Source organism: Procambarus clarkii, chromosome 33, assembly GCF_040958095.1.
Source record: "Procambarus clarkii isolate CNS0578487 chromosome 33, FALCON_Pclarkii_2.0, whole genome shotgun sequence".
Classification (NCBI taxonomy): domain Eukaryota; kingdom Metazoa; phylum Arthropoda; class Malacostraca; order Decapoda; family Cambaridae; genus Procambarus; species Procambarus clarkii.
Genome location: NC_091182.1, coordinates 36,958,168 through 36,982,229, shown reverse-complemented (window position 1 = coordinate 36,982,229; position 24,062 = coordinate 36,958,168). Strand labels below are relative to the sequence as shown.

At 43.8% G+C, this 24,062-nt stretch overlaps 2 protein-coding genes across 11 annotated transcripts in view; one reads left to right on the top strand and one right to left on the bottom strand.

Annotated features, from left to right (window-relative positions):
• Window positions 1-23,342, bottom strand: part of LOC123765217 (uncharacterized) — a 321,546-nt gene extending 298,204 nt beyond the window's left edge. For 3 of the 10 annotated variants that reach the window (XR_011230261.1, XM_045753687.2, XM_045753694.2), the window contains exon 1: window positions 23,144-23,306. The gene's annotated coding sequence lies outside the window, so the exon portion shown is untranslated. Of the gene's footprint in view, window positions 1-15,324; window positions 15,500-18,485; window positions 18,553-22,673; window positions 22,935-23,143 lie in introns of those variants that run through there. The other 7 variants (XM_045753693.2, XM_045753696.2, XM_045753689.2 and 4 more) reach the window with 6 other exon arrangements.
• On the top strand, window positions 1,043-1,420 carry LOC138370803 (uncharacterized). The gene has a single exon (XM_069335407.1). It carries the CDS (start codon window positions 1,043-1,045, stop codon window positions 1,418-1,420), a length of 378 nt encoding a protein of 125 aa, XP_069191508.1.
• Window positions 23,343-24,062: the final 720 nt, after the last annotated feature.

Sequence of the window (24,062 nt, the reverse complement as noted above, 5' to 3'; positions counted from 1 at the left end):
AATTTAGATGATTGTCATGCCCTTCTAGAAGACAGAAGAAAAATAGATGATATGATCACTACGTACAAAATAGTAACAGGAATTGATAAAATCGACAGGGAAGACTTCCTGAGACCTGGAACTTCAAGAACAAGAGGTCATAGATTTAAACTAGCTAAACACAGATGCCGAAGAAATGTAAGAAAATTCACCTTCGCAAATAGAGTGGTAGACGGTTGGAACAAGTGAGAAGGTGGTGGAGGCCAAGACCGTCAGTAGTTTCAAAGCGTTATATGACAAAGAGTGCTGGGAAGACGGGACACCACAAGCGTAGCTCTCATCCTGTAACTACACTTAGGTAATTACACTTAGGTAATTACTCCAAAGGAACCAGAGTCTCTCTGATCAACAGTACGAGCTCGCTAGCATTGTAAAGTATTATATTTCCAATTAACTAACCTAGTCTATATCATAGTTGGCCATTTAAAGATTGTGTAGGGTTAATTGGTCAAGATGTGGGGCAAGCCACGCAGAATAGGTAAGCTTTATTTAATCACTCACCATATCCTTTCCTAGTTACATGCTTCATATATTAGTTGCAGTTTACTACTCTGTAAATCTTTGACAGGTGAATTCCTAGGGGAAGGAGAATTTTCAACACATTCCTGGTGCAACACGAGGCATACCACATTGCCATTAACCCTTAAACTGCACAATACGTCATATGAAGGGTTGAGTAACTTGCAATAAATTGCGCATCGCGTCATATGACGCGATGGAGTACTACGCAAGATTTAACGGCCCGCGGATACACAGGGTTCACCACACCTGGAGTGACTGGAGCTGGAGCAGGCAGGAGTCACACTGCAGCAAGCTCCTGGAAATATCGAATTACCTAAGCTGAGTTGGAAAAGTTTGTTTTTGTTCTAGAACATAAACAAAGATGGCCACCACTACCATCACTGGGAATGTAGACACACCAACAGATGATTGTTTCAAAGGATTCTCACCACAAGATATAAGGAAAGGAGGTGTTCTTGGCAGGTTAGGGATAATTGAGGATATGCAAAAGAAATATGAAGAAAAAGTGCTTAAATTGGAAGAGGACAATGGAGCTCTTAGGACTGAATTTTGCTCTCTAAAAGGGAGTATTCTTCAGCAAGGTAAGATTATTACTGCATTAACGGACAAGATAGCAAATCAGGAGCAGCAAATCAAGGAACTAGTGAAAGAAAATGAGGTGTGGAATGTGAAGTGTGGTGATTTTGAAGTAATAAACAAGAAAATAGACTCATATGGTGAACAACTCCAAGGGAGCCTGAGGATTAACATAGAGTTAGGTAAGGATCTGCAACTGGACACTTCATTGACAACTCACATAGAGGAGGTTAATAAAGAACTAGAAAAGTATAAAGAAGAAATAAAAGAGCCCAAGTTGTAAAAGAGAAAGACTATATCAAGGAAGTGTATTTGGAAGTCATAACCAGAAATGACAAACAATAAGCGGATCTTAGGCAAGCAATTATGAAAGAACTGGTAACCAACAGTAAACTAGTACAAAACACTGTAGATAGAAGTCCATAATAATTTTTGGATGTATAGAGAAGGAAATTCCATCTAGGGTGGACCGAGCAGCAGAAGAGATAAAAATCATAGAAGAAATAGTAGGAATAGGAGAAGGCCTAAATTCAAAGGAGCATGTCAGTGATTTTAGGAGGATAGGAAAATATGAGAAAGACAAGAACCGCCTCTTAAGAGTGACGTTTAATGAAGTGAAGTACTATATATGACAGAAGTGCTTCGTAATACCAGAAGATTGCAATGTGACGAGGATGGCAAACTTTGGTCAATATGACAAGACCTCTCAATAGAAGACAGAGAAAAGCTGAAAGTGAACCTCATTGAAGCAAAAGTCTGAATAGGGATAGAAATGAAGAAGAGAGGAATTCTTTTTTCTACAGTGTCAGGGGCTGGAAAGCTCATGAAATAGTACATAAAGACAAAGCAACAAAATAATTAAAGGAAGGGAGTGTAATGAACGAAGGGAAGGGGAACATATTCCTGAAAATAGTATATACCAACATAGATGAATTGAGATAAAAAATATTGGAGTTGAAGGATATAATTCAGCTCAAAGTCCCAGATATTGTCGCATTAACAGAGATGAAAATTGAAGAAAATATTTTAAATGAAGTCGTATTCCCAAGGGGCTACTCAGTTTGGAGACGTGACAGGAAAACTAGGAAGGGGGGAAGAGTGGCTGTGCTGGTGAAAGAACACCTGAAGGTAAGAGAATTAATGTTTGAAAACCCTCGAGATATTGACATAATGGCATTGCAGCTCTGGAATCAAGATGATAAGCTGATAATTTTAAATGCCTACAGCCCACCACCAAGCAACATATGGACAAAGGAAGAACTGGATGACAAACGAGAGGGCCTCATAATGGTCATGAGAGAGATTATGGAAAGAGCTGACAAAGATAAATCCTGATTGTTGGTAATGGGGGACTTCAACTTTAAGGCAATAGACTGGGAGGCCTACGAGGCAAGAACAGAGGACATTTGGACAGGCAGATTTGTAAACCTCATCTTGAAGACATTCATGTATCAACACGTCAAGCAGGCCACAAGAATGAGGGAAAGGGATGTTCCGTCAGTACTGGATCTAGTATTCACCAGAAAAGAAGAAGAAGAGGTATTTGACATCCAGTACCTTCCACCCTTGGGAAAGAGTGATCACGTCCTCTTGGACATTAAATAAGCTTTCCGATATAATCTAGTAGAGAATAGGGACAATGAAACAGTTGTAAAACATTTCAAGAGAGGACGCTATGGGGAACTTAGAAATTTTTTTTTTGAGTATAATTGAGGTGATATGATCACTACATACAAAATAGTAACAGGAATTGATAAAATCGATAGGGAAGATTTCCTGAGACCTGGAACTTTAAGAACAAGAGGTCATAGATATAAACTAGCTTAACACAGATGCCGAAGAAATATAAGAAAATTCACTTTCGCAAACAGAGTGGTAGACGGTTGGAACAAGTTAGGGGAGAAGGTGGTGGAGGCCAAGACCATCAGTAGTTTCAAAGCGTTATATGACAAAGAGTGCTGGGAAGACGGGACACCACGAGCATAGCTCTCATCCTGTAACTACACTTAGGTAATTACCAAAACAGACATGCAGACCTAGGAAACAGGGTTGGTTCAACAGAAATTGCAAGAGGGCCAGAGATCAAAAGACACTAGCATGGAATCATTATAGAAAGAAGCCAAACCCGCAAACATACAAAGATGCAAGAAACAACTATACGGCAGTAAGGAGAGAGGCAGAGAGGAACTTTGAGAACGGTATAGCAGACAAATGTAACTCAGATCCAGGGCTTTCCTATAAATTCATTAAAACCAAGCTGCATGTGAAGGATAAAATCCAGAGATTGAGAATGGGAAATTGGACTACTGAGAATGAAAAAGAAATGTGTAAAATGCTAAATGAACAGTTCCAAAGTGTATTTGTACAAAATGAGGATTTCACAGAACCGGACCTAATACCAATTCCAGAACAAGCCATAGATACATGCCTTTGCCTGAAACGAAATGTGTGAAAAGGAAAATGTGTGAAACATTAAACGAAAAGTTCCAAAGTGTGTTTGTACAAAATGAGATCTTCAAAGAACCAGACACAATAAGAATTCCAGAGAACAACGTAGAGCGTATAGAGGTGTCCTAGAGATGAAGTGGAAAATATGCTAAAGGAGCTATGTAAGAACAAAGCAGTTGATCCAGATGGAGTTTCACCATGGGTTCTGAGAGAATGTGCATCTGAGCTCAGCATTCCACTTCAACTGATCTTTCAGGCATCCCTAGTGTACAGGAATCGTAGCAGACGTGTGGAAACAGGCTAACATAGTTCCAATCTACAAAAGTGGCAGCAGGGAAGATCCCCTCAATTATAGACCTGTATCATTGACTAGTGTAATAGTGAAAGTATTGGAAAAACTAATCAAAACTAAATGGGTAGAACACCTGGAGATGAAATGATATAATATCAGACAGAAAGTATGGTTTTCGATCTGGAAGATCCTGTCTATCGAATTTACTCAAGTTTCTATGATCAAGCCACAGAGATTTTACAGGAAAGAGATGGTTGGGTTGACTGCACCTATCTGAACCTACAAAACGCTTTCGACAGAGTTCCACATAAGAGGTTGTTCTGGAAACTGGAAAATATTGGAGGGGTGACAGGTAATCTTCTAACATGGATGAAAGATTTTCTGACTGATAGAAAAATGAGGGCAGTAATCAGAGGCAATGTATCGGACTGGAGAAATGTCACAAGTGGAGTACCACAGGGTTCAGTTCTTGCACCACTGATGTTTATTGTCTACATAAATGATCTACCAGTTGGTATACAGAATTATATGAACATGTTTGCTAACGATGCTAAGATAATAGGAAGGATAAAAAATTTAGATGATTGTCATGCCCTTCAAGAAGACCTGGACAAAATAAGTATATGGAGCACCACTTGGCAAATGGAATTTAATGTTAACACTTTCGCGCTCTCGGCGCTCAAAAAAAAACAATACCCCAGATGCTTTCGGCACTTTGCGCGCCTACGCGGTAAGACCGAAAAAGTGTACACTCTTTTGACTGTCCTGACAATAATTGAAGGCGCACGTATTTAAATTTGGTATCTCTGTGTTCGCAATGAAATTGTCTATAAGAGCATACCTATAAAATGCCGCCCAAGCATAAGGAGTATCAACACCAAATAAAAAACTATGCAGATCACTCGCCGAGAGCGCCAAACAGCAACAAAATGTTTCCACTCTCTTAATGGTTGCGAAGCCTACAGTTGTCCTACATCGCTAATTTTGGTATCATTGGAATCGCAATAAAATTCTCTACACGGACATATGCATATGAATGTTTAATATAGGTAATTGATCACCCGCAAGAGTGTTCAATATAGGAAGAGGCCTATCCCCCAAAAATACCAGCACTACAGGCAACCAAAAAACAATTACACACAACAGCGAGGAGAGAGAGGAGGGAATTATCAGGAGAAAGTGCCAAGCCATTATGAATATATAGCACTTGGATCAGGATAAGGATTTGGGATGGGACAGGGGGGAGGGAAAGAATGGTGTTCAACCATTTATGGACATGGACATGACAGTCGGGGATTGAACGCCAACCTGCAGGAAGCGAGACCGTCGCTCTACCGTCCAGCCCAAGTGGTTGGACAACAACGAGGAGAGAGGCAGAAAGGAACTTTGAGAAAGGTATAGCAGACAAATGTAAAACTGACCAAGGCCTCCTCTATAAATTTATTAAAACCAAGCTGCATGTGAAGGATAAAATCCAGAGATTGAGAATGGGAAATTGGACTACTGAGAATGAAAAAGAAATGTGTAAAATGCTAAATGAACAGTTCCAAAGTGTATTTGTACAAAATGAGGATTTCACAGAACCGGACCTAATACCAATTCCAGAACAAGCCATAGATACATGCCTTTGCCCGAAACGCTGAGCAGTATTAGTGGCTTTAGGTATTGTATGTACTAGCTCTATCTATAACTCCAACATTATGTTTGTAACTCATCTACTATGTATGTACTTTTACTTGAATAAACATTTTTATTTTTATTTTGACAGAGGTATCTCAAGACGAAGTGGAAAAATTACTCATGGGGCTAGAAAGAAATAAAGTGGTTGGACCTGATGGAGTTTCACCTCGGGTGCTGCGAGAATGTGCAACTGAGCTGAGCATTCCACTCCAGTTAATATTCCAGACATCCTTGTGCACAGGAATCTTAGCTGATATATGGAAAAAGGCAAACATAATACCAATCTATAAAAATGGTAGTTGAGAGGACCCTCTAAATTATAGACGCGTATCATTAACAAGTGTGGTAGTCAAAACACTAAAAAGAATAGTTAAAGTCAAATAGATTGAGCACCTAGAAAGTAATGAAATAATAACGGACAAACAGTATGTTTTCGAACAAGAAGATCCTGTGTAACAAATTTACTTAGTTTTTATGACAGAGCCACAAAGATAATACAGGAAAAAGGTGGTTGGGTTGACTGTGTCTATCTGGACCTAAAAAAAGGATTGACAGTCCCACACAAGAGGCTGTTCTGAAAACTGGAACAGGCTGGAGCGGTGACAGGGAGGTTTCTTACAGAGATGAAAAAATTTCTAACTGACAGAAAAATGAGGGCAGTAATCAGAGATAATGTATTGGACTGGAGAAATGTCACGAGTGGAGGAGTACCACGGGGTTCGTTTCTTGCACCGGTAATGTTCATTGTCTACATAAACGACCAACCAGAGGGAATACGGAATTATATGAACATGTTTGCAGACGATGCTAAGAGACTATGAAAATAAGAAACACAGCCTTGCCCTTTAACCCCCTCAACTGCTCGGCTTCCAAATATGACACCCCCCCCCCCCCAGTGCGCAGGAAATAAATTCTCTGGAAAAAAATTCTTTGTTTTTTTGAAAGTGTCGAAAACCCTTCCCTGAGTATGGATATGTTAACAAAAAGTCAAAATTGTACTTACTTTGCCTGCTATGGGATCCATAAGTTCGCGCATGACATCATCAATCCCTGGTCGCCCGTGGCGTATGCCCCCAGGGCCTTCTGTGCCCCAGAGGGAGCACGGAAGGGCCGAACATAATGCCACAACCAACCCCGACACGCAGCTGCAGTACCAAAACCGCAGCAAAACGTCACCACACTTCCCGAGGAAGCGACAGAGAAGATAGATAAATTGTACACGAGCGGCACACAAGGGGACACAGGCGGAAACCGAGCACCCAACTGAGCCACAGGGACGGTAGAAGAAACGTGTGCAGTGTAACAGGCAATCGAAGGAACACATTAGGCAGCCCAACTTGGGCTGACCCCATACACCGCTCCAAGAGCTGAGACGAGAGCGCCCATGAAGCACAGAATCCGCTCGACAGGCAAACGACAGGGGAGAGGCAGAACCAAAGAGCCAGAACCCAATTCTGCAAGCACACGGAGGCGAGCACAAAACACCCTCGACACAGGAAAACGTACCACCGAACAGGCACCCCCACCATTTCACTGCGGAACAAGGTGGAGGCGGGGCCCCGAACCCAAGCAAGGTTAGACAAGCATAAGAGAGGGGCAGGAGGAGGACAGGCAGGAGCCACCTCGGAAGGGCCAAGAGGCCACCCGCAGACACTCGTGAACCGAGGAAGGAATCAGGTGGAGAGAACAAGAGCTGCCCAGTATGGGCTAATAGCCCTGCAGTAGGCACCTCGGGTGATACGGTCCACGTTCTCAAGTACGTATGTACACCCATTCCTACGTCCAAAAACAAAACAGTGTCAGGACGAAGGAGACGCCAAACTGCACCAACTCACCTGCAGAACATAGGCGCTGAAGGGCCATGACGCAAGCTTTCGAGTCCGTAGCCGCCGGAAGCGGTCAGGGTGCCCATGCTGGAGAGGAGGGGAGCGGCGAAGGAGGCTCCCCACCCTAGAACGCAGGGAAAAACCTTGTGACTTCCTCACAGCGGCACCCCAGAACACCCCCAAAGCAACGGGGCACGGATTGGTTTAAGAAAAGAGCGAGAGGCGAAGCCCCCCCCCCCACCCCCCCGAGAGAAAATGGATGCAGAAGCATGTGTGCACACTGCCCGGAACCAAAACAAACTCCCACGGCGCATGCGCAGGACGCGAAAGAAAAGTAGCCCAACGAGGCGAGAAGTAGCCCAACAAGGCGAGAAGTAGCCCAACCGGCTACAAGGAGCCCAACAAGGCGAGAAGTAGCCCAACAAGGCGAGAAGTAGCCCAACCGGCTACAAGGAGCCCAACAAGGCGAGAAGTAGCCCAACAAGGCGAGAAGTAGCCCAACAAGGCGAGAAGTAGCCCAACAAGGCGAGAAGTAGCCCAACCGGCGACAAGCAGCCCAACTGGCGACAGTAGCCTAAACTGCTACAAGGAGCCCAAACTGCTACAAGGAGCCCAAACGGCTACAAGGAGCCCAAACGGCTACAAGGAGCCCAAACGGCTACAAGGAGCCCAAACGGCTACAAGGAGCCCAAACGGCTACAAGGAGCCCAAACGGCTACAAGGAGCCCAAACGGCTACAAGGAGCCCAAAACGGCGACAAGGAGCCCAAACGGCTACAAAGTAGCCCAAACGGCTACAAAGGAGCCCAAACGGCTACAAAGTAGCCCAAACGGCTACAAAGTAGCCCAAACGGCTACAAAGTAGCCCAAACGGCTACAAAGTAGCCCAAACGGCTACAAAGTAGCCCAAACGGCTACAAAGGAGACCAAACGGCTACAAAGGAGACCAAACGGCTACAAAGGAGACCAAACGGCTACAAGGAGCCCAAACGGCTACAAGGAGCCCAAACGGCTACAAGGAGCCCAAACGGCTACAAGGAGCCCAAACGGCTACAAGGAGCCCAACCTGTCCAGAACAGAAGGAACCAGTATGGAGGAAAACTCTGTGACACGCAGAAGGTAAGCCGCAAAGGCCAACCGCACCACAAGCGAAGAGATGCCGTTAGCCGAAAACCTCCGGAAGACAGAACCAAAGAAACCACAGGGACACGGAACTGAACCCGGGGAGGAGCAGAACTCAAGCCCAAATCGTACGCAGAGGGGGGAAAAGAAAACCCCACTCCTCGCAACAGTAAGCCCCGCTCAGAAGGACGGAAATCCAGGCGGGGCGCAATGGAGCCCAAGGCCGCTCCTCCCCAACCACAGGAGCCTCTACACCAGGCCCCGGGGCTGAGTCGACCTCCAAAGCCCCGGTCCCACAAGAAAAAGCTGGGGCAGCCGAGAGAGCTGGAAGAGAAGGGGCCCACTGGTCAGACCCCGGAGCATCGGCCAGAGGAACAGACTCGAATGCCTCCGCAGCTACCCCGGACGGGGCAACCCCCGAAACTGCCCAAGTTTCAGAACCTCTAACCCCGCCCCGACCCCGAAGCCTGCAGATGCGTAGGAGCCGGAAGGAGGAGGGGGAAAAACAAGGGGGGGCGTGGAAGAACCAAGGCCGAAGCGACCAAAACCCCCAAGTCTGGGTCCCTACACAAGCGGGGCAGCATCAGGGCGCCCGGGGAAGCGACAAACCTGAGCGCGTTGCAACATCCTACCCTGCAACTGCGCGAGCTGCCCGCACCCACGGGAATTCATCAGCAGACTGTGTGAATGGAGTCACGAACAGGCAACACAGCTCGCAGGACTCAAGGTCGAATGTGTCACCGACCCAACAGGCAGCATGACGGAGGCAAAAACAAGGAGAGTCACCCTGAGACAAAGGGACAGAGCAACCCTCAACTCGCACAAAGCGAGAGGGAATGCAAGGGTCTCCACTATCGGACCCGAGTGCCCCCGTGGGGTTTCCCAGGGCCCCTAGACTGGGTCTGCTAAGTGTTATCCCAGGCAGGGCACTGCTAACCGGCGCCCCAAACTACCAAGCAAACTGCTAAAGCTGAACCCACAGGACGTGTCCACCTGTGAGGGCAAAGCAGGGGGTGCCACCACACACACGAACCTATTATATGGGAGGAGGAACACAAGGCAAACCTACCTCCAATCAGATGTAGATCAGGTCTTTCTATGGGCTACAGAAAATAATATGGTATTCAACGAGGATAAGTTTCAGCTCATGCGCTACGGAAAAATTGAAAACATAAAAACAGGAACCACGTACAAAACGCAGGCAAATCATAACATAGAACGAAAAGGCAATGTAAAGGACCTGGGTGTACTCATGTCGGAAGACCTTACCTTTAAAGAACACAATAAAGTAGCCGTCACAACTGCAAGAAAAATGACAGGTTGGATAACAAGAACTTTTCACACTAGAGATGCTATACCGATGATGATACTTTTCAAAACGCTTGTGCTATCTAGAGTGGAGTACTGCTGCACAATGACAGCCCCTTTCAAAGCTGGAGAAATTGCTGACCTAGAGAGCGTGCAGAGATCCTTTACTGCTAGAATCCACTCAGTAAAACATCTAAATTACTGGGACCGACTAAAGAGCCTAAATCTGTACTCCCTTGAGCGCAGGCGGGAGAGATACATAATAATTTACACGTGGAAAATAATTGAGGGGCTGGTCCCAAACCTGCACACAGAAATAACACCACATGAGACCAGAAGACATGGCAGGATGTGCAAAATACCCCCGTTGAAAAGCAGAGGTGCAACAGGTACTCTGAGAGAGAACTCTATCAACATCAGAGGCCCGAGACTGTTCAACACGCTTCCACTACACATAAGGAGCATAACTGGCAAACCCCTCACAGTGTTCAAGAGAGAACTGGATAAGCACCTCCAAAGGATACCTGATCAACCAGGCTGTGACTCATACGTCAGGCTGCGAGCAGCCGCGTCTAACAGCCTGGTTGATCAGTCCAGCAACCAGGAGGCCTGGTCGACGACCGGGCCGCGGGGACACTAAGCCCCGGAAGCACCTCGAGGTAGCCTCAAGGTAGGTAGGTAGCCCCTACCAGGCAAAAACAAATATAAAAGAAAAACCACACAAGTGGACAACATACCCAGAGGGAACAGAGCCGGCCGCTGTCATAGGTGAAAACTAGCTACGCAGTACCCTGCGCCCCACCAGTGCTATAACTACCACTTACTCCAAGGTAAACAAGGGAGGAAAACCCCCAAACACTTGGGGCGGCCAAACGCCAAGCAGCAAAAAGCCAACAGAGGTAGACCCAAGGTGACTTGTGGAAGACAACCGAAAGCCCCAAGGGCGGTACTCACAGGGCACTCAGGGAAGGTGACCCTAAGCACATGTAGCCCGAGTACCTGAGAATACTACTCCCAGCTCACACGACCACCGTAAGAGCAGCACTGCAAACAAGTCACAGCACTGACACAAGACCGGAGCTGGAGCCACACAACCGTGCATTATCCCATCAGCCGAGGAACTGGGGCGGAGATCGCCGGCACGGGGGTCTGGGGCTCCCCCTTCCCCCTCCCTGGGAGGGGGGAGCTGCGCAGACATGCGGCGCGGCTCGTGTGATGTCATGCTTGTTAGTTCGTTTTCCTGGGGGAGTTCTGTCCACTCGTTTGTCGATTTTTGTTGTTAACCAGAATAGGGGTTTGTTTTGTGGTGCTTACCTTTCTGGGTGCCTGTCCCGGTCGATGGCAGATATAGAATGCTCCAAATCACATGTGCATTTCTATGGGCCAATGCTCCCCATGCCTCTCTGAGGGGGCCAGGTTCTGGCTCGTGGTCCCCGGTAGGCCTAGAACTCCACCCACATCGACTGATGCAAAATAGTTAGGGTATCCATATCAGCCATGGATAGCTCCGGGGAGCCGTAGGGGCTCCCCCAAGAAAAGCATGTTTTACCTGTCAAAGGTGTGGCATCTATACTTATACTCACGAAATGAACGGTATGGTAAACAACACAGCTCAATTCCAATGCAATGTCACACAAAATAATTAAATCAAAATGAAAGTTAATTGAAATCTATGAAAATTCAATTTGTCAATGCAATCGTAAACATTGAAATGGAATCGTAACATATTTAGTATAGCGTGTGTTGCTCTTACATGCAAGAGATGGCACTGTTTCTTAAAAAAAACCAGCGTTGAATGTAATGAAACGTCATTTTCTGGGTGAGACCCGGAGGTTCCCTAGAGCTATATCGGGCTGATGTGTATATATTAGACCGTGACAACAGTCAATCGAAGAAGTACTAGGCCTACCGGGGTCCAGAGCCAAAACCTGGCCCCCTCAAGAGAGGCACGAGGGGCAATGGCCCAAAGACACCCCCGTGTAATTGGAAGCAGTCTTTGTCTGCCATCTACCAGGTCAGGCACCCAGAAAGGTAGGAATTCCAAAACAAACTACTGCTGGTCAAATAAATTTCAAACCAAATGCCGAACTAGCAACAGAACTCCCCAATCAAAACCAAGGAAACAAGTATGATGTCACCACAAATGCCACGCATCCGTTTGCACATCCCCCCTCCCCGGGAAGGGGATGGGGGGGGTCCCAGACCTCCATGCCGGCAACTCTCCTCAGTTCAGTGGCCGAGTATCAAAAACACAACGACCTGGGAGACCCGTGCCCTGGAACAGGGAAGAAGGAAAACCGAGTTCACCCAAAGTGAGTCCCCTGCCACAGAGACAGTGGCGCACAGATAACGACAAAGAGCTGCAACCAGACACAAAACATGTCAGTAGGCCTAGAACCCTAGCCGAACCAACCAAGCATCAACAACCCAAGTACCCTTTCGGAAAGCAGCAGACTCATTCTTCGCCAGAAAAGAAGGAGAAGGTTGCAAACAAACGAAACGACCACCAGGACCAAAAGAGCAGAAACCCCTGTGCCGTAGGAGAGCATGAAGCTCCCCGACCCCCCCAGAGGCCAATGCCAACAAGAAAGGAGCCTTAAAAAAACGGTCCTGAACCGAGGGGGGCCACCACAAACCGAGGAGAAGAGAGAAAAGAGAGCACTCTGTCCAACGACCAGGATGGCTCAGGCGGCCCATGAGCAGGCTGGAGGTGAAACAACGCCCGAGAAAGCTTGCAGAACGGAGGAGAGACATCCTCCTCGAATGCAAACTGCAGCGGCTCTGCCAGCACCGCACGATACGAGGCGACAGTATTTGGCATAAGATGACGGTCCTGAAACAACCAAGAGAGAAAGAACAAAACCCGATCAGAAATCGAAGACAACCTACAAAGAGACAAAAAATGCCGAAAGGACCGCCAGGAAATTTCATACTGCCGTCTAGATGAAACTCGCAGGTGGGACACCATCAACGAAGCCACCTGATCACCATACAAGTGGTGATACACCCGCATCAAAAAGACCAGACGCGAAGAGTAGAGGAGAAGATCGAACCAGCCACATACCAGAACGGACCGATCTGCTGAAAGAGGCGGAGCCGCAGGAAGACCCTCGGTTTCTGACATCGAGCAAGAAGTGCCTGAAACCAAGGCTGGGCCGGCCACCAAGGAGCCAAAGGACTACTTTTCCCTGGTAAGTCTCCAACCAAGCCAGGTTCCGGAGCAACAACCAGACCAGTGGGAAGAGGTACAGGTAACTCCGCCTCGACCAGTCCAGCTGAAAGGCATCTACCCCGACGGTCTCGCAGTCTGGGAAGGGCGCCACATAAACTGGAAGATGCCTCGACCACGTCGATGCGAAGAGGTCCACCTCTGCGCGCCCGTACGTCCGGCAGAGCCAACTGAACGAGTCAGCATCAACCTTCCATTCCGTGGAAAGGGGAATGAACTGAGACAGGCCGTCCGCCAGGACGTTTGACACCCCCTGAACATGAACCGCCAGGAGAGCCAAGCCCCGAGAACTCAGCAGACAAGTCACCCGAAACGACCAGCCCCAAAGAACCAAGGACAGCATCGAACGCCCGCGGTTCAGGCAATAAACCACCGGGGAGCAGTCAGAATGGAGCTGGATTGTTGCTCCTCGAGCGACACGAATCCTCTGAAGTGAATGCCACACCGCCGCAAACTCCCGTGCCGTGCTGTGAGCTCGACGGTAGGATGGACTCCACCGACACTGGCTGGCCTGGTGACCACTTGTCACAAAACCCCAACCGAGAGACGAGGCATCCGTGAACACATCGAGCGAGGGCTCGGGGAGGCGCCATGGCACAGAACCCCAAAAAACCCACAGAGGAAGCCAGCAACTCAGCAGCTGATGCAAGACTCCTGGGATCCAAACCCATCAATCGCGAGAGCGGCAGAAGGGACAACCCCGAAGAAACCAGAACAGCCACCAAAGCCAGATCCGACCCGATGAGTAGACCAGCACGGTGAAGTTCAGGCTCCCGCACAGCTGCTCGAACATGAAACCCCATTTTCTGGGTGAGACCCGGAGGCTCCCCGGCAACCTTCCCTCCCTCCGGACGGCGGTTTTTGGTTTTTCGCGTGTTTTGACACCCAGCCTCAGAACTGATGGGTGAATAGCCGGCGTGGGAGGTCTCGGGCTCCCCCTTCCCCCTCCCGGGGAGGGGGGAGCTGCGCAGACAGCGGCGCGGTGACATATGACGTCATACTAGTTTCCTTGTTTTCTGTTGAAGAGTTCTATCCACTAGTTCGGCTTTAGGTAGCAATTTTCACCAGAATAGGGGTTTGTTTTGGAATGCTTACCTTTCTGGATGCTTGACCCGGTTGATGGCAGACATAGAATGCTTCCTACCACCTTACCTTGAGGTTACCTTGAGGAGCTTCCGGGGCTTAGCGTCCCCGCGGCCCGGTCGTCGACCAGGCCTGCTGGTTGCTGGACTGATCAACCAGGCTGTTGGACGCGGCTGCTCGCAGCCTGACGTATGAGTCACAGCCTAGTTGATCAGGTATCCTTTGGAGGTGCTTATCCAGTTCTCTCTTGAACACTGTGAGGGGTCGGCCAGTTATGCCCCTTATGTGTAGCGGAAGCGTGTTGAACAGTCTCAGGCCTCTGATGTTGATAGAGTTCCCTCTCAGAGTACCTGTTGCACCTCCGCTTTTCAACAGGGGTATTCTGCACATCCTGCCACACGGGGGTTTCTATAGGCCATTGGTCCCCTTGCCTCTCTGAGGGGGCCAGGTTCTGGCCGTGGTCCCCGGTAGGCCCTAGAACTCCATACACATGACTGATGCCAAAGTCTGACATTAGCATATCAGCCAGTAAAGCTCCGGGGAGCCGACGGGGCTCCCCCCAGAAAATATAATGAAAATATGAAAAAATAAAAAAAAAGCTATACTCACGAAATGAACGGTACGGTAAACAACAGATCAATTCCAATGCAATTCACACAAAATAATTAAATCAAAATGAAAATAAATCAAAATCTATGAAAATTCAATTTATCAATGCAATCAGAAACATTGAAATGGAATTGTAACATATTTAGTATAGCATGTGTGCTGCTCTTACATACAACAGATGGCACTGGTTTTCAAGAAAAGTATAGTTTTATCTGTCACAGGTGTGGCATCTATACTTATACTTACGAAATGAACGGTATGGTAAACAACACAGCTCAATTCCAACACAATACCACACAATTCCAAAGCAGAGATGCAGAACTAGGAAACATGATTGGTTCGACAGAAATTGCGAGAGGGCCAGAGACCAAAAGATACAAAAATGGAATCAATATAGGAAGAGGCCAAACCCCCAAACATACCAGCGATATAAAGATGTGAGAAACAACTACATGGCAGTGAGGAGAAGCGCAGAAAGAAATTTTGAAAAAAAGGGATTGCGGACAAATGTAAAACAGAACCAGGTCTATTCTATAAATTCATAAACAACAAATTGCAGGTAAAGGATAATACAGTGGCACCTTGATTTACGATAATTTCAAGTTACGATGTAAATTTCATCGAAAAATGCGACTTGACATCCGATGGTGTCATCGACTTACTATATTTGTTGGTACACGTTCGGGTCGACCGAGCGCATGGTTTCCAGTCACGCGGTCCGACCTGCCTCAGTTTACTACAGCTGCCCACTTAGTGACGATCGCACCTATAAGAAATTCCGCGTTTGTAGTGATTTTTTGCATTTTGAACATTAAAGTAATTATTATATATCACACCATGAGTCCCAGGAAAGTCAGTGGTAAGACTCAACATATGAGATCCCATGTAAGAATGACCATAGAGCAGAAACAAGAGATCATTCGTAAATATGAAGATGGTGTGTGGGTTGTTGAACTGGCTAGGCAGTACAACAAATCTCAGTCAACGATATCCACCATACTGGCTAAGAAAAAGGACATTATGGTGCTAAAGTGATGCATCATTACAGACAAATGTTAAAACAAGGGGAAAAACAAATGTCTCTTGAGAAATTTGTAGCGAGACAAACAAGCACTGAACCACAACCAGGTCCTAGTCCTAGTGGTATTCAGGCAAAACGTAGGAGAGAGTACCCCAGAGAAAACATCACTGCCTGATGTGATAATGGAAGGGGACTCCCCTTCCAAACAGTAACAACTCTCCTCCTCCCCCCTCATCACCATCTTCCATACGCCATCAAGAGCCCTCCATAAAGGTAAGATAAACTTAGGTACTGTGTTGTAGTTAGAAAAAAACATTGTATTCAGTATAAAATGTATTTGTATGTTAATATTTTGGAGGGTGGGGAAAGGATTAATTCAATTCCCTTTATTTCTTATGGGAAAAATCACTTCGACTTACGATATTTCGACTTAAGATCCGTCTCTGGGAACGGATTAGCATCGTAAGTCGAGGCCCCATTGTATTCAGAGGTTGAAAATGGGAAATAGATTCACAGAAAATGAAAAGGAAATGTGTGAAACATTAAACAAAAAGTTTCCAAGTGTGTTTGTACATAATGAAATCTTCAGGGAACCAGACACAATAAGAATTCCAGAGGACAGCATAGAGCACATAGAGGTGTCTAGAGATGAAGTGGAAAAAATGCTAAAGGAACTAAGTAAAAAGCAGTTGATCCAAATGGAGTTTCACCATGGGTTCTGAGAGAATGTGCACCTGAGCTCAGCATTCCACTTCAACTGATTTTTCAGGAATCCCTGTGTAAAGGAGTTGTAGCTGATGTGTGGAAAAAGGCTAACATCGTGCCAATCTACAAAAGTGGCAGCAGGGAAGACCCCCTTAATTATAGACCTGTATCATTGACAAGTGTAATAGTCAAAATATTGGAAAAAATAATTAAAACTAAATGGGTAGAACACCTGGAGAAAAACAATATAATTTCAGACAGGCAGTATGGTTTTCGATCTGGAAGATCCTGTGTAACGAATTTACTCAGTTTCTATGATCAAGCCACAAGAGATTTTACAGAAAAGAAATGGTTAGGTTGACTGCATCTATCTGGACCTAAAAAAGGCTTTTGACAGAGTTCCACAAAAGAGGTTGTTCTGGAAACTGGAACATATTGGCTTCTAGCATGGATGAAAAATTTCCTGATAGAAAAATGAGGGCCGTAATCAGAGGCAATGTATTGGATTGGAGGAATGTCACAAGTAGAGTACCACAGGGTTCAGTTCTTGCACTGGTAATGTTCATTGTCTACATACACAATCTATCAGATGGAATACAGAATTATATGAACATGTTTATTGATGATGCCAAGATAATAGGGAAGATAAGAAACCTAGAAGATAGTCATGCCCTTCAAGAAGACCTGGACAAAATAAGTATATGGAACACCACTTCACAAATGGAATTTAATGTGAATAAATGCCATGTTATGGAATGTGGAATAGGAGAACATAGATCCCACACAACCTATAAATTATGTGAGAAATCTTTAAAGAATTCTGACAAAGAAAGGGATCTAGGGGTGGTTCTATATAGAAAACTGTCACCTGAGAACCACATTAAGAACATTGTGCGAGAAACCTATGCTACACTTTCTAACTTCAGAATTGCTTTTAAATACATGGATGGCGAAATACTAAAAAAATTGTTCACGACTTTTGTTAGACCAAAGCTGGAATATGCAGCGGTTGTATGGTGCCCATATCTTAAGAAGCACATAAACAAACTGGAAAAGGTGCAAAAACATGCCACCAATTGGCTCCCAGAACTGAAGAGCAAGAGCTACGAGGAGAGGTTAGAGACATTAAATATACAAAAATTAGAAGATAGAAGAAACAGAGGCGATATGATCACTAAGTACAAAATAGTAACAGGAATCGATAAAATTGATAGGGAAGAATTCCTAAGACCCGGAACTTTAAGAACAAGAGGTCATAGATTTAAACAAGTTAGGTGAGAAGGTGTGGAGGCCAAAACCGTCAGTAGCTTCAAAGCGTTATATGACAAAGAGTGCTGGGTAGACGGGACACCACGAGCGTAGCTCTCATCCTGTAACTACACTTAGGTAATTATACTTAGGTAATTACACAATATAATTCAATAAAAAATAAAATAAATCGAAATCTATGAAAATAAAATTTATCAATGCAATCGGAAACATTGAAATGGAATTTGTGACATATTTAGCATAGCGTGCATGTTGCTATTATGTGCAACAGATAGCGCTGTGTTTCAAAAACTCATGTTTTTACCTGTCACAGGGGTGGCATCTTTATAGTAGGTATATAAAAAGACGCGCCTATTCTAATGCAATGTTGTGTCAAAATTTCAAAGCAATTGGTGAAGAACTTTCGGAGATTACAACGTGTGCTGCTCTTACGTCCAACAGATGGCACTTAAAAAAAAAAAAAAAAAAAAACTGTCACAGGTGAGGCATGTATATATTAGATATATAAAAAGACGCACCTCTTCGAATGCAATGTTGTGTCAAAATTTCAAAGCAATTGGTAAAGAGGTTTCCAAGATTTCCCTCACAGGAAAAACACATGAAAAACAGTTATTCAGAAAAAGCATGTTTTTTTTACCGTCACAGATGTGACATCTATATAGTATGTATATAAAAACCTGGCTGGATGCGAATGGAACGTTGTGTGAAAATTAATTACTAATTATTACTCTTTTACTTGGTCTTGAAGGAAGCTGACCTCGGGTGAAAGGTGGCTGTGATGATCTATATCTGGAACCCGTAGGTGTGTGGTCTCGGAAGTCCACCTTTAGAGATAATTCACATTAGTTGTGATCTGGAAACCACTTCTCGGCGACTTCTCACAGTTTGTCATTCATCCTAATTTCCTCGACACCATTAATCGTCCAACCCATTTTCTTGATTTGTCACTCCATTAAATGTCAACATTTTAGCCTAACCAGAAACCTAACACATTGAGTCGGATGCCTAGAAAAAATGAATATTTGAGCAGTTACTTTTTTATAAGAGCTCGTGTGGCCCAAGCTCTGCTTTAGGAGGCTGGGGTCGTCCTTGCCCTTGCTAGGGGTAGTTCTTCTCCAGCCCTGACCACAGCAGTCTCCGGCTTTGGAGTCTCTGTGCCTTCTTTTAAAATCTTTGATGTTTGTTGCCTTTAACCTCGTTCTGAGAGTTCCTGTGACTGCGCTGTAACCAATAATATTGGCATTTGTCTTTCCATTGGAGACTTTCAGTGCCGTGGAGACGGGGACCTGCTGCTTGGGTGACAGCTTCTCCTCCCTATCATCCTACCCTGGCTTTGCGCCCTGGAGAGACCATTCCAGAGCAGAGCGCAACTCCATAGTCTCCTATGACTGATGGATGCCTACTACTACTAATTATATTAGGAGAAATATAATTGCTCAAAATTCTCATTAGTTCATGACAGGCAATTAGATGCCTGTTAATTCCACATAACTTATCCCTAAGAATTCAACATTCCAAGAAGTTCTACACTAATCCTATACGTGCTAATTACAATTAATAATTCTTCCAGAGGGTACAGGATTACTCAATACACCAAAAGGTAACATGCAAAGTCATTTGTCGATTTGGCAAGTGTGGAGAGCATGTAAATCTGAGTGATAAGAGCTGCGAAGATAATTTAGAGGCAATAAATATGCCAAAACTAGAAGACAGAAGAAAAAGAGATGATATGATCACTGCATACAAAATAGTATGTAATGGGAATTGACAAAACTGATAAGGAAGAATTTATGAGACCTAGAACTTCAAAAACAAGATTTAAGCTAACTAAACAAAGTTGTCTAAGAAATATAAGAAAATTCACTTTCGAAAACAGAATGGTAGACTGTTGGAACAAGTTAAGGTAAGAGAGATTGTGATATAGGCCAAAACCGTCAGTAGTTTCAAAGAATTACAGTATATGACAAAGAGTGCTGGGAAGACAGACAACACAAGCATAGCTCTCATTCTGTAACTATACTTAGGTAATTACTAGATTTGGTTTAGAAACAAAACTTTAGAAACAAAATGGTAATTTGCCTACTAATAAATTAAAAATATGCAGCTATTATAAGCATATTACACATTTTAAAACAATTGTTTTTCCCTTTAATGTCAAATCATATAACTGATTGCTTCTACTGGTCTCTCATGCTCACTCCCTTCTCTGTATAGCCAGCAAAGATTCAGATGCCATTTGCAGTTTATTAACCAATAAAACAGCTTAATGTTAAATTCAATTAAGGACATTCACGTTAAATTCAATTAAGGACATTCACATTAAAAAATTGTATTCATATGTAATTACTAGGCGTGTATAATTAAATAAACAGTACTTATATAATTGATAATATTAAAATAATTTAATAATAACATACAGCAATCTGTTTGAAGATCCAATCGTAATCTATGACACAAGCGACCTGGACTTTCATTCATTATATGTTGGTTCTTTACTATTGTAAATAGACTCTACAGTTTGTTGTACATGATTCCAGGATTATATTTGATCATATGCTCCAATTCGTCACAAAAAGAATTATGATATCAAATAAGATTTATTAAAAATATTAACAGTAAAAAACAGTTTTCATCAACAATACAATGCAAATACTGTATTGCTTAGTCGATAATGTAAAAACAAAATGTGGTAATTCTTGAAAAAACTAGGCACCTCAAAAATCAGTGTTGCAAAGTTTAACATATCCTCAATTACCCATTAAAGAGAGTTTTGACCATGACTGTAACTATTATTATAGTGGAACCTTGGTTTTCGAATGCCCCTCTTTTTTTAATTTTTTGGTTCTCGAGCTCAATTTCTTCTAAAAATTTGACTCGATATTCAAGGTTTGCCTTAGTGCTTGAGTTTGTTGATACACGTATGGGCCGACCAAGCATGTGGCGCACTTCAGTTTACCGGTGTTTCCCCGCCTAGTGATGAGCGCGCTCTAATTCTTTGTGAAGAATTTCATTGTTTTTGTGCTTTTTTGGTTTCTGAGCATAAAAGTTTTTATTATATATCACTTATTATATATAATATGTATACAGTATTATATTTGGAAGGTCACTTCATGCCATGCGTTCCAAGAAAGTCATTGGTAAAGTTAAGCCAAACAAAATAGTTTTGAGGATGACTAGAGGAAAAAATACGAGATCATTCAGTGAGACAATGTGATGTCTCACTACAGACAAGTGTTAAAACTTAGGGAAAAACAAGTGTCTATAGACAGATTCTTAATAAGACAAGCAAGCAGCGAGCCACAGCCAGGTCCTAGTGGTATGCCTGAAAACGTAAGAGAGACTACCCCAGAAATGTCATCACTGCTGTTATAATGGAAGGGGGACTTCCCTTTTCAAACACTAACCCCTCTCTTCCTCACCCCCTTCCTCATCGTCTTCCATACGCCTACAAGGGTCCTCGATAAAGGTAAGATATACTTGTGCATACTGTAGTATAAAAATATAAGTAGTAGTATGTAAAAAATGTATTTTTAAGTTAATATTTTTGGGGGTGTGGTAGAGATTAATTACATTTACATTATTTCTTATGGGATAATTCATTTTGGTTTCAAAATTTTTGGTTTTCAAACCATCTCTAGGAATGGATTAAATTAGAAATTAAAGGTACCACTGTACTTTTACTTTTATTAGATACATAATTCACAGTGCCAGGTGACAGGTAGCCAGTTTATACATACATTACATGTTAGACTCACATCAAGGTTCCCCAGAGGGTTGAATTAATGATCCCTTCCCAGGATGCAAACCCACAACAAGCTGACTAAGTCCGGGATACTTATTTACTACTAGATGGACACGAGCATTAGGTGATAGGAAACATGCCCAACCATTTCTGTCCTGCCCAGGATTCGAACCTGGAATTCTTGATTGTGAGTCAAGAACGAGCCCAACTGTATTACTGGGACCCCTAAGATAGAGGACCTGCCTGAAATATTATGCGTGTTAGTGGCTTTGCAAAAATGTAATACTCACACAGCAACGTTATGTACTTTCACAACCTAAAGTACCTTCTTGAACATAAATAACAAAAAATAAAACAAATAAAAAATAAACAGATAAATGAGAGACAGCATGAGAGATCCTACAAGCATAACAGAGCGGATCTCATTGAAACTTAAAATATTGAAGAATTTGGAGGATGTTGATCCGGACAACTTCAAGAGGTCAGATGTATCACAGATGCAAGGTTTGCCTCGGATTGATGTATCAAGATGTATCACAGATACAAGATGATTCACCAACGAATATTAAAACCGACCTAACATAACCTAGTTTAATCCAACCTAACCTAACCAAACCCAATAAAGCCTAACCTATGCTAATACAGCCTAGCATAACAATATACTGTACTGTATATGGTTTTAGCAAACAGAAAACAAGCTTCATCGAATAGTCTCATGTCCGAAACGACCATACCCCAACCCAAACAAGGAGCAACTGTTTCAAGCTCAACAAACCACAATGTAGAACTGAAAACAGGAGCTTTTCACCCAGTGTTATACACCCATGGAACTGCCTACCCGCCAAAGCTGTAAATACCAAAACTCTGTTACATATTAAAATCCAGCTGGAAAAAATCATCAGGGCAAATGGAGTATTTTTTATTTTTTATTTTATTTATATGCAAAAGTTCTTACATTCTTGTAAAGCCACTAGCATGTATAGCATTTCAGGCACGTCCTTAATCCTAATTTTCCCTGGAACACAACCTGCAAAATCGTTTAACAACCAGGTACCCATTAACTGCTGGGTGAACAGAGGTTACAGTTAAGCATTAACGACCAGTCAATCCTCCACAGCCAAGATACGAACCCAAGCCAAAGAGTTGAGGGAGTGTCTTACCACTGCACCAGACACTGCTAAAACTGCCGACAAACTTCAGTACCTTTGACAAACCGCCGACTGCCTGTCCTTGTGAAGGCCACTAGTATGTTAGTGGCCCTCAGATAAATTCAGGTAAATTAGCTTTGGTTAGGTTGTATGGGCCCACTTTAGTTTGGTTATCTTGGTTTATGTTGAGTTGACTTTAGTTAAAGTGGTTTCAAAAAATCCACTGGCGAATCGAATTGTCTTATATACGACGTGACTTGTATCCATGCCGAAATGCGACTAAAAAAAATTCAAAATCCAGCTAGACAGAATCATTAGGGTAACTTGGGTGAACGCCGACCCGACGCCTGAATCAGTGATTCAGTGATTCAGGCGTTCAGACTCAGAGCTGGGACAGCCAGCTGGGACAGCCAGCTCTGAGAAGGCAAATAAGGCAGCTCTTATGGGGGTTTTATGCAATTATAAAAAGCCAACTAATGCTTCACCAAGCCTCCTAGCATTAATGAAGAAATATGACATATTTACCCACTATGATGTCGCTGCTGAATGTCGACCGTGAAAAGGCATGTTTTTACTCTGAAATAATCTCACTTTATAGCCAAATTACACTGAAATAAGTGGCAGAAACGCCACGTCAACGATATTAGCGTTTATGTTGTGGAGCGACTTATCTCTGATATATTGTTCCCTGGAGAGTGTTCGCTGGTGCGCCAGTCGACGGTAGACGTCGCAAATTTATGAGCAAATCTATTTGTCGCAAATTTATGAACTGCATGGTATGAACTAGTAAAATGCATCTTTACAACAATGTGTAGCATAAATATCCACAAAACATTTAAGATTTATTAAAAAAGCTTGTAGGGAAGTTAAATCAATTCCATAGGACACTGGTTTTGTTATATAAATGCTGGTCTCTATTCGTTGGTGTGCGTTCGCTGCTTAGACGCTTATATAAATACAGTATATTTTATGTTATTTTATTTTATTTATTTATATGTTTTTTTAATTTATATACAAGAAGGTATACTGAGTTTGTGAAAGTACATAACATTGGTGTTCTTACATTCTTACAAAGCCACATACACGCAAACATAGTATCTCTGTGGTGTAGTGGCGTTCCGCGAGCGCTTTGTCGTGGGTTCGTATCCTGGCCGGGGAGGATTTACTGGGCGCAAATCCTTAACTGTAGCCTCTGTTTAACTCAACCGTAAAATGTGTACTTGGTTGTAAAAACGATTCTTCGCGGCGGGGATCGTATTCCAGGGACCTGCCCGAAATGCTACGCGTACTTTTCGTACGTACGTGTACGTACCCACCCTACCCATCAACATTGGTGTTCCTCAGGGCAGCATACTTGGCCCTCTCCTCTTTCTCATCTACATTAATGACCTTCCAAATGCCTCCCAACACCTCAAACCAATTCTATTTGCTGACGACACAACCT

Bases quoted from the DNA above. Each gene is read 5' to 3' on its own strand.
- LOC138370803 (XM_069335407.1), top strand. From the start codon at position 1,043: ATGCAAAAGAAATATGAAGAAAAAGTGCTTAAATTGGAAGAGGACAAT.